This window comes from Macaca mulatta, chromosome 10 (genome assembly GCF_049350105.2).
Source record: "Macaca mulatta isolate MMU2019108-1 chromosome 10, T2T-MMU8v2.0, whole genome shotgun sequence".
NCBI classification, from domain to species: domain Eukaryota; kingdom Metazoa; phylum Chordata; class Mammalia; order Primates; family Cercopithecidae; genus Macaca; species Macaca mulatta.
This window is the reverse complement of record NC_133415.1, coordinates 5556359-5566964: the sequence shown is the minus strand read 5'-3', so window position 1 is coordinate 5566964 and position 10606 is coordinate 5556359. Positions and strand designations below refer to the sequence as shown.

Genomic DNA, 10606 nt, shown 5'->3' with positions numbered 1-10606 from the left:
AACCAATGAACAAGGGTGAGACAGAGCTTCTCATCTCTGAAGGGAACTCCCAGTGTCAGGCACAGGAGGAGAGGCTTCCCCCAGACCCTTGGCCCAGAACTGCAACCCCTTCCAACCACAGAACAAAGTCTCCTGGTACCTACAACTAAACATACAGCCTCTCAGCATCTCAGAATTGTGGAATCAGAACATCGGGGGCTGCACACCTCCCTCTCCATCACGGAGATCAAACCATGCTTGAATTCTTCTAGTGGTGGGGAATTTCCTCTTCCTAGTGGCTTGGCTAGACTGAAAAAGGCCTTTCTAATGCAGCCAGAGGCCTGTCCCTGCTAGGCCTCCTAGGGTTGCCCCCTGCAGTGTCTAGAATGAGAGGTGCTGGTGGATCCACATAGCAGTAACCCTTGCCACAGAGCAGAGCCCTTTGAGATAGAGGAGTGCCCCTCCCTGCAGAGTACACTCCCTGTCTCCCTGAGATAGTCCTGGTGACTCAGATCTGTCACTGCCTGCTCTCCCCCTCCCAGAGTGTCTGTGGTTGAGATTTAATCAATCCCTCTTCCCTGGGAACCAGGAGGGGAAGTGGATGTTAGTCACCCTGTCTGTGACAGGCCAGCCTGTCTCCCCCCTTAGCAGGCAAGGTGCCCCCCTTGCAGGGCTACTTGACAAGGAGCTCAAAGCCCTTGGCATTGGCTTGTTGGTGCAATGCAGGCAGGTATGACAAGCCTGGAGGGGCAGCCTGCTCTGTGCCCACCCAAGCTCAGCCTTTCCTGGGGTCCAATATGAACCCCAGGGATCAGCCTGTCCAAATAGGGCAACTGAGGTCCAGAGGAGGAATGTGGAGGCCTCTCTTGGAGGGCTTTTGCTGGGCTAGACTGACCTGGGGAAACAGCCTCCTTCCCAGGGCAACCTGAGGCCAACTGCCCTAGCCCACCAGGCCTAGGAATAGCACCAAGAAGGTGGGAAGGGGCTAGGAATAGCACCAAGAGGGTCCCCAGTGCCCAGCCTTCACTCCCCACTCCCCTACAGCCCCATGACAGCATGGAACACTTTCATCCTGGGACCTGGGAGCTTGGCAGGCAGCTGGGGGTGGCTAGGCAGCAGCTGGCACCCAGGCCTTGTCCAGAGGGCACCAGGCTGCAGGGTCACAGGTGGGCAGGATGGGGGGTGAGAATTCCTGCTGAATGCTAGAAACCATGGGGCTCGAGAGCAAGAGTCCCCTCTGTCCCTCCAGAATCTTCTCAAACCTTGTCTCCAAGCTCCACTGGCCCCTGCCCCAGCTCCCACTAACTCCATCTCCACTGTCCCTTCAGTTACCCCAGGCTCACCGCTTCCTTTCCCTCTGCCTCCCACTGTCTCCCCTGTTTCCTTTCCTACTTTTGCTTCTGGTCTCACCCTCCACACGGCTCCTCTAGGAAGCCGTCCCTGAGTGCCCAGGCTGGGCTGCGCTGCTGGCCCCTACTTCCCTCCGTGGTAGACTTGGTCATGGAGGCTGAGGGGAACTGTTCATTTGTTATTCTGTCCCTCGTCCTGGGGCTAACTGGGAGAGGACCCCACTTGAGACTCAGCTCTGAGACCCCACAACACCCGACCACACTCCAGGCACTCAAGTGCCCAGCAGTGATGGGCACGTGAAGACATGAGTGAAGAAACGAGTGTGTGACTGGGTGGATGCCATGGGCTGTGCTTGGTGGGAACCAGAGGGAGGGCTGGAGCCAGGGGCCAGGGAGGAACCATGGGCAGGCCCCCCACCCATCTGGAAAAGTGGAATGGTGTGCACAGACAGACCCAGCTGGCAAGTGGCCCCAGCTGTGGCTTGGCCCCAGCAGCTCGGACGGGGGCTTCTAGAGCTGCAGACACCACAGGGGCCTCTCCAGGGGTCCTGTCCAAGACCTTACACTGGGCTTGTCCTGGCACTGTGCTTGTGAGGCCACCCTTAGGCCTCAGGCTGGGTGGGCTACCACGCAGGGAGACCAGTGTGGCCTTAGTAGGACACCTGGGTCTGGACCCAGAAGGTTTCCAGGCCTTGCCCTGATGGCCCCAGGACTTTGTCTGCAGGTGGAGTAAGAGGACTCATGAGCCTCTGCCCGCATCTCCTCCCCGCTGCTTCCGAGTGAGGCTGAGAGGGTTTTTCCTTCTGTGGCTACAGGACTCCAACTGTGAGAGGTACGTGGCCCAGACCACAAGAGGACAGGACAGTGGCCTGGAGGCCCAGGCTGCCTCCCCTGGCCCAACCTCCATGTGTCCCAAGGTGGGGTCAGCAGAGGACTCAAAAAAGAGCTGGGTCTCCAGTTCTGACTGGAGGCACTGCTCACCCCAGGGTCCCAGCAGGAGCACCTGCCCAGGGCAGGCTGTAGGTGAGCTCTGGGTCCTGGGATCCCCTCTCCTTTGCATTTTGCTGGCCGCCTGCCCACTGGGCACTGTCTGTCTATGGGGCACTGCTGTGGGCATCAACACGCAACTCCCTGGATCCCCAAAACTCACAGGTTCTGATTCCTAAGGGTCCTAGGGCACCCAGGCCAAGCGGCTCTGAGTCCCCAGGTCCATCAAGTGCAAAGACCTGATGAACAGACAGGGAGAACCCCAGGGAAGGAAGGCAAGTGCAAGCTCAGACTCAGAGGGAAACAGGCGAGGACGAGGCCCGGGGGACCGCCAGTTGGATTCCCCAGTTCCCGTGGCGGAAGGAGTCTGCAGCACCTACTCCAGCTTCGGACTCTCCCAGGAGCAAGCTGGCGGCTCTGCTGGGGGAGCTCAGGCTGTCCTGTGTGTCTGGCACACGGTGAACCAGGCACCCCTCCCTGTGCACCGCTCTGCCCCTCTACCCGCCAGACTGTGGCCCCTCCCAAGGGGCCAGCAGGACTAGCCCAGCTCGGGGAGAAGGTGGCCCACGGCCCCTCCTTCCTGATCCCCCTCCTTTACCTCCCAGTTCTGGGAGTTGTGAAGTTCACCCAGATATCTAACTCAGATCTTGCCTGCTGCTTTTTTAACTGGGTCTTTCTTGTTCTGTTGGTGAAGATAGTGTTGCTTGTCATCTCTCTGAGACCAGCCGTAGCCATTCTTTTCTCCTTCATCTCTCTGTGAACTTGGACAAGGTCCCTGGGCCTCTGTGTCCCCTCGTGGGCGGAGGCATATGAGTTGGGTAGAAGGAAGACACCAGAGGGCCTGGGTTCAAATCTTGATTCTGCCTTTCACTGGCTGTTGAGCTTGGACAGGTCCCCTTACTCTCTGTGCCTCAGTTTCACCATCTGTAAAATGGAACTAGCGCTGACCTATTTGGGGAAGGGGTGTTGTGAAGGTTGTGGACACGTGTGGAATAGGCCCAAAGTCTGGCACAGGGGTGTGCTGGTCCTCAGCCAGCTTGGGAGACAGGGGCCATCACAGAAACAGGACTCCTGCCCCTAAGGGTGGGAGCTGAGGCAGCGGAGGAGAGAGTTAGACTATAGCCAGCTTGGTGCAAGCCGGCATCAGGGAAGGAAGGGTGTGAGGTGCATCCTGGGAAAAGCCAGTGGGAGCAAAGGCAGGACTGGGGCTCACTCTGCAGGGGGGCAGGGAGGGAATGTGCTGTGGGCACCACAGTGGGTCAGGAAGGACTCTAAGGGTACACCAGTGAGACATCCTCTGCCCTCCAGGGCCAAAGGGCCCCTGTGTGCTCTGGCCACCAGACAGTGCCGAGTGAAGGGTGCAGGCAGCCCTGTGGGGCAGGGCAGGGTGGGAGCCAGGGCGGCAGCTCAGCTGTGAGCCAGGGAGGGACGTGGATCCTCCAAGAGAGGAGGAGGGGACGGAGGGGACCAGGTGGCAGCAGGGCAGAGGCTCTGTTCCCTTACGTCCATTCTACAGAGCGGGAAGCCCAAGCTCAGAGGCCCGGAGGTGTGAGTGCAGAGAAAGTCCTTTCCTCGCTCCCAGAGGCTGCTGCCTCGGTCGTCAGCTGTTGCATACCCTGAGATGGGCCGCCAGCCTCACTGGCAGCTGTGGGCACAGGCACCGCAGGGGAAGTGGGGAGAAGGGTGAGGGGTCAGAAGTTGGGGCCAGCCCAGGGCAGCACTGAAGTTGCAAAGGAACTGGCCAGCGAGCCTGGGTAGAGGTGGGCTGCCAGAACTCTGGCCCTTCTAGCCATCGGTCCCCACACCTTACCCAGCAAAGCCCACAGGAATGGCCTATGTGTGGGAGCAGCCGGGTGGCAGGCCTGGTGTGGGCGACACCTGCAGGGCAGGGCTGGCCAGGGCTAAGCACGTGGGGTCACCACCCCATGTAGCAGTGAGCCACTGAGTGGGGGTGCGAGGGGCTGGCCAGGGGAAATGCTCCCAAAATATAAGCCTTAGGGGGGGAGCCTGGGGCTGGGGTCAGGTGGGCCCCCAGGCCAGGCTAGCGGCAAGGGCGAGGCCTCCAGCGGGCCCCCTGGGAGGATGTGCAGGGCAGCCCGAGGGGACTGGGCGGGGATTGAACCAGAGCCAAGAAATCAGTACAGTCTGGGCACCAGGGCCGGGCATCTCAGAGGCTTCCTCATTCCTGGCCCTGTGGGAGTAGCCAGACCCCAGCGTGCCGCTGCCGCCGCCGATTCACTTACTGTCTCACGGGGAACCAGGGCCTCCTGCCAAACTGCCCAGCCCAGGCCCCATGCACGCCAGCCCCATGGGCCCTACTGACCACCAAGTCCTGGCCCCAGGCTACCCCCTGCTCTTAGATGGGGAGACTGAGGCTGTACATCCAGGAGGGTCGCCCCAGAGGCTGCCCATGCATCAGGAAGGAACAGGGCTGGGGCTGTGAGTCCAACGCTCTTCTGGCTGTCGCCCCTTCTCCGCACCCTGGAGGGATCCATTCCCATTGAGAAGCCCCTCCACTGGGATCTGGGTCTGGGGCCAGTTCCGTGGGTGCCCAGGCTGGGCACAGCAAGGGTGGGGTCTGTTTGATCAGCAGTTTTGCCTGATGCCAGGCTGCTGGGACAGCAGGCAGTGGCCAGACCGGCCCTGCCACATGCCTCCGCCCCTCGGGGGAGCACTGTGCATTGCCATGTGCACGGCTCTCGCAGGCTGCAGGCTGGGAGGCCCTGCCACAGCTGGGCTCTGGGGAGGAGCAGTGGAGCCTGTGGCCAGCCGCAGGCTGTTGAGTTTCTGGGGGCCTCATGTCACCTTCCCAGGCCTGGTGAGATCAAGGCAGGCCCCAGGGCTGTGGAGCCAAAATCCACCAGACCCAGCTGGATGGACCTACAGGGACCCTGAAAGCCAGACGCCACCCTGGTCAGAGTGGAGCAGAGGCACAGGGGCCTATGGGGCCTGCTGTCCCTTCTTCTTACAGTAGCTCCGGCCCAGCCCCCGGTAACCAGGTGCCAGGCCCACAGCCCTCCTGTCCCTGCAGCCTGAGCCTGGTGCTGTCCAGCAAGGCCTCAGGGTCTGTGTCCAGTGCCCCAGTGCCCCTGGCTGGGTGGGGCCAGCCCAAAGGTGCCTGGAGGCAGGTAGGCATGACTCGAGCTCCAGGGTGGGCTCTGGGCAAGGTTCTCTGGTGTGAGGATGGGAAGGACGGCCCACAGAGGGGCACGGGGAAGCCAGATAGCTGGGGGCACATGAGGGCCTCAGGGGCTCATCCTTGGTGGGCAGAGCATGTGTCCCCACTGGTGGGGCCGCAGCTGCAGGCGCATCGCATGGGGACTCCACACACACTCACTTTTCTGATTCCAGCTTTTATTGGGCTGAGCGCTCCCCTCCAGGGGAGGCTGCCGTCAGAAGGGCGGGACGCAGCACCTTGGTCGCCATCACCCCCATCTGGGCCACCCTGACCCCGTCTCACCCAGGCAAAGGGCCTGTTGCTGACAGACTTCGGGGTGGGCAGGGGCTCAGTGGGGTGCCCAGCAGCCAAGGGACAGTGCGAGTGGCTCGGTGGCATCAGGGGCCCCGAGGGTCTGTTCAAGCAGAAGGAGGAGCCTGGTTCGGGAGATGGGGGATGGGATGGGGGATGGGATGGGGAATAGGGATGGGAAATAGGGATGGGGGATAGGGATGGGGGATGGGATGGGGGATGGGGGATGGGGCCGCAGCCATCCCCCACTCCAGTACCCAGTGTAGGTCACAATAATTTAAAGACACTATAGACATTTCGACGCTATATAACATCATAAGTTAACCAGGTTCCTTGCAGAGGCTGCCGGGCCTATGGACTCAGGGGTGTTCTGGGACTTGGGGAAGGTGAGGGGATGGCGCCAGGCTGAGGGTGGGATATTCATGGTGGCCCAGAGACTCACAGCATCCAGGCATGGTTAGGGGCACATGGGCTGGACCACAGGGTCAGAGCCCAGGAGGGACTCACTTGCCCCAGGCTGGGCCCAGGCCCTTGGCTTGTCGGCTGCTCAAGAACACATTCCCACAGGCTTCCAAGAGAACACACCCTAAATGGGGGCCAGGCCGTGGGCAGTGGAGGGTGCACCAGGAGCCAGCGGCAGACCATCCCCTCTGGCCTCGGATGAGTTCCTCCCTCTGTCACTCACGCTCCTCAGAGACAGGGGTGGGAGCGTCCAGAAAGGACACGTCCAGCTCTGGATACAGATTTTCTCAACATTGCAGTCAAGGTGAAAGGACTAGGACAGGGCCAGACAAACCCTCAAAGGCACCGAGGGGAGTGCAAGCCCCAGTGAGGCTGTCATGGCGGGGAGGGAGCAGCCGAGTGCCTCAAGGCATGGGAGCCACCTCTTGCCACCCTGGGCATCCTGATGTGTTCTCCTGGGTCCAGAGCCCCAGGCTGGGCAGGAGAAAGGTGTAAGCCTCCACTCACAGCTGCAGGGTCTCTGGCAGGTCCTTGTGCCACTCTGGGCCTCAGAGTCCCCATCTGTCAAATGGGACAAACATCCCTGACCACTCACCACTTGCCTGCCCACCCCGCAGCGGCACTGTCCCAGGGGTCAGGCTGGCTCCAGGGGGAAGGGGGGCTCTGTAAACTGGAGGTGCCAGGCCGGGAGGGCGACAGGATGAGGGAGGGAACGACACACTCCTGGAACCTGATGTGGGTGACATTTTGATTTGCTCGATATTCTTTTCTTTTTTCATTTTTTTTTTTGTTTGTTTGTTTGTTTTTGAGACAGTCTCGCTGTCACCCAGGCTTGAGTGCAGTGGCACAATCTCAGCTCACTGCAACCTCCACCTCCTGGGTTCAAACAATTTTCCTGCCTCAGCCTCCCAAGTAGCTGGGATTACAGGTGCGCGCCACAATGCCCAGCAAATTTTTGTATTTTTAGCAGAGACAGTGTTTCACCATGTTGGCCAGGCTGGTCTCAAACTCCTGACATCAGGTGATCCACCCGCCTCGGTCTCCCAAAGTGCTGGGATTACAGGCATGAGCCACTGCGCCCAGCCATTGATAGGATTTTCAAAAGAAGGAAAGATGGCCTGGAGGAGCCTGTCCATGGCTCTCCTCCAAGGCCTGGTCAGGGCTGTGTGGTCCGACGCGCCCCTGCACAGCTTACTTCTAGAACCCGCAGGCACTGCGTGGTCCCCATCAACCCCAGGCTGCCTCCGCTCTGCAGGAGCAGAGGGCCAGCCAGGTGGGGCTGGGAAAGGAAACAGAAAGGGTGTTGAGGGGATGGGCTGACACAAAGTACGGAGTTACGACTGGCTACGCATTAGTGCTGAGAATCCTCTTCTGATACTAAGAAAACATAAATAATTTGTGTCAACATCTGTCCCCACCGCCCCAGGGCCCAGCAGCAGACCCGGCCTGGGAATCGGTCTTGAGGGGCCAGCCAGCGTAGCTTTTCTGTGTCCATGTTGCCAGGTGGGGCAGGGGACGCTCAGTCTCGTCGTCACTTTGCTCTCTGGGATACACGTGTGTCCTGGAGGTTCATTTTCCCAGAGAGAAGAAAGGGAACTTGCTGGGCCGCGTCGGGGAGCACAAGGCCCCTGGCCTTGCTCTCTCGGTGGGTCACGGGGGCTGTTCTGCCACAGGAGGTGATGGGAGGAGGTGGCAGGAAGGAGCCCCAGGGAGGTGGGTAGAGGGCGTGGGCCCCGGCCGGTGTCCTCCTGCACGTGGAGCTCCCCGCTTCTGCACCCGCCTCTGCCTGCCGCTGGCAGCACCAAGGCAGGGAAGGCAAGGATGGATGTGCAAAATGCCGCTGGGTGTCTGGGGTGCCCGCGGCCGCCTCTGGGCCCGGCCTCACTTGCAGGTGAAGACCTCGGTGCGCTCGCTGCAGGTGTTGCACTTGACGAAGCAGCACCAGTGGAATTTGCAGTTGCACTGCCACACCTTGGTGTACTGGTGGGTGTTGTAGCCTCGGCCACAGCACATGGTGTCACAGCCGTCCGCACCGGGCGACGTGCGGTTGCAGAGGCGGCCCTGCGTGCCCACGCTGCCCGTGGCCGCGTCCTCCTCGCAGTAGTTGGGTGACTTCTCGATGTACACCAGGTCCGTCTCCATGGGCTTCTGATAGCTGCGCAGCTGTTTGATGCGCAGGAAGGTGGGCTGCCGCAGGCGGCTGGCCCGCACCACCTCCACCTGCACGGCCGCGTTGTACTTCTCCTTCAGCAGGTGGCCCACCTCTCGGAACTTGGGCAGCGTGGTCCAGCAGGTCTTGGTGGTGCAGGAGCCAGACACGCCGTGACACTTGCACTCCAGCTGCATTCGGTCCTCCAGAACCTGAGGGCGACAGGGAAGCTGCTTGGCACGGCACGGCCCAAGCTGGGCCCCTCCAAGTTCCCCTACCCCTGCCTCCAGCCCACCCCTGGAGCCCGCTCCTTCACTTGCAGCTGTGTGACCACGGGTAAGTGTCTCTCCCTCTCTGAGCCTCAGCCTCCTCACCCATTACTTGGAGCTGCTAACAATAGGTCTCCACTGCATAGGAGGGTGTAAGGGTGCAGTGAGAATATTTGGGACTTGGCAGAGCCTGCTGTACATTTATCGAAGGTATTTTGTTAGACTCTCACAGCCCTTCAAGGAGATGCTATGTCCTGGTCATGCACTGGTGAGGAAACTGAGGCTTGGGGCTGTGGGACCTGCTGCAGGTCACAGGTGGGGTTCGCCCAGCAACAGTAGGTACTTAATAAATGCTCATTACCCCACCCTGCCATCTCTCCTGCTCCCCACCCTCGGGCTTGGCGTAGGGTCTGGCATGCAGTTGGTGCTTAACAAATGGCTGTTTAATGGAAGCCTGAAGTGCCGGTGGCCCTCGGTGCACATTTGCCCAAGGCCGGAGGGTGAGCAGGGGAGGCGAGTACACAGGTCAGTGAGGCCCGGGCGTGCTGAGAAGCCGACAGCCCCGGCCCGCCCGCTGTTGTTCTTCCTCCTCAGCTCCACAAGGGCCCTCCACGGGTGCAGTGTTTTCCTTGGGCCTCCCTCCATGGCCCCAGAAGGCTGATTCCCAGAGCCAGCCCTGACCCCAGGTACTCATTTACCCGGATCGAAAGGGCCCTGCCAGCCGGGCCTGATTGAAGATGGGGAATTATTAGCTGGCGCCCCGCGGCTGCAGAGGGGCCATTTGTCAGCTGTCAGAGCTCTGCTGGCCTCGCTCGGCAGCCCAGCCCTGCCGGGGCTTGGCCACCCTCTGTCCCTCGGGCCAGAACTCACAGTCATGGGGCACCTGCTGTTGGCCCCCAGCTCTCCCCAGTGGAGAAGTCCCCCAGGAAACGAATGAATGAATGAGTACAAGAAAAAGAGGGAGAGAAACAACTCCACAGAGATGGCTACTGCCCCGAGCAGCTTCCCTGGCCTGGCTGCATGAGGTCCTCTGGGGCTCGCAGTTCAGCATGGGACACAGCGAAGGTGCTGCAGGAACCCAGGAGAGTCTAATCCTGCTGGAGTCAGGGTGCTCGAGGTAGGGGCTTCCCGGAGGAGATGTGGGTATTGATGGATGTGTCGGAGCTCATTAGAAAAGGGGACAGCATTCCAGAAGGGGTTCAATGTGAGCAAAGGTCTGGAGATCACCAAGCATGAAGGAAAAGACTGGGCCCAAAGGCTCAGCAGGTGGGTGCTGGGTGGGCCCTAGGCTGGCAGCCTGGAGCTGGGGTGTCCTCTGCTCTGCATCAGTGATGCCCTTGGGCAAAGACTGGGGAGACTGGGGAGACTGGGGAGAGGTGGCAGAGCGAGGCTGATGCCCCCCCCAGGATGGCTGAGGGTGGGAGGAGTCCAGGAGTCCTGAGAAGAGGGTGGGGCAGCTTTGGGGAATTGCAGGGCTCAGAGGCTGGGCTGAGGGGCGTCTGGGCCAAGGTCGTGGGCCAGAGCCTGGACTGGGTGTCTGGGCAACCCCCAGAGAGTATATTGGGACCTCCTCCCTGTCTCCTGCCCCTCTCCCATCCTGTCCATCACCCCAGCTCCCTGTTCATCTCTGCTGGGATCTGTCCCCTCCCGGAAAAGCCCCTCCCTCCACTAACCTGCCCCTCAAGCCTGGAAGCATTGCTGGCCCTGGCCACACGGCCTGCCCGGATGCTCCCCAGGCCGGGCGCCACTCCAGGAGCTGCCCTGATGGTGGCCCCTCTCGGAGTTCCCAGCTGGGAGAAGTTCACCCCACCCCTGGCTGTTCACCCTCCTCAGATGGGCCTGGATGGCCGGAGACCTGGCAGGCCTGTCCAGACTAGAGGGTGTGCAGGCCACGTGGTCCAGGCTCAAGCTGCCCTCTAGTGCTCCCGCTGTAGCCCAGGAT

The 10606-nt window shown here is 61.0% G+C and overlaps 1 protein-coding gene across 2 annotated transcripts in view; it reads right to left on the bottom strand.

The window, feature by feature from the left end:
* Positions 1-5652: 5652 nt before the first annotated feature.
* The window catches only part of WNT7B (Wnt family member 7B), a 56281-nt gene continuing 51327 nt past the window's right edge, over positions 5653-10606 (bottom strand). The window contains exon 4 of one of the 2 annotated variants that reach the window (XM_001110372.5): positions 5653-8607. In XM_001110372.5, coding sequence (XP_001110372.2) covers positions 8128-8607 — 480 coding nt within the window. In that variant the 3' untranslated portion in view covers positions 5653-8127. The remainder of the gene's footprint in view (positions 8608-10606) is intronic. The other variant, XM_028827600.2, reaches the window with a different exon arrangement.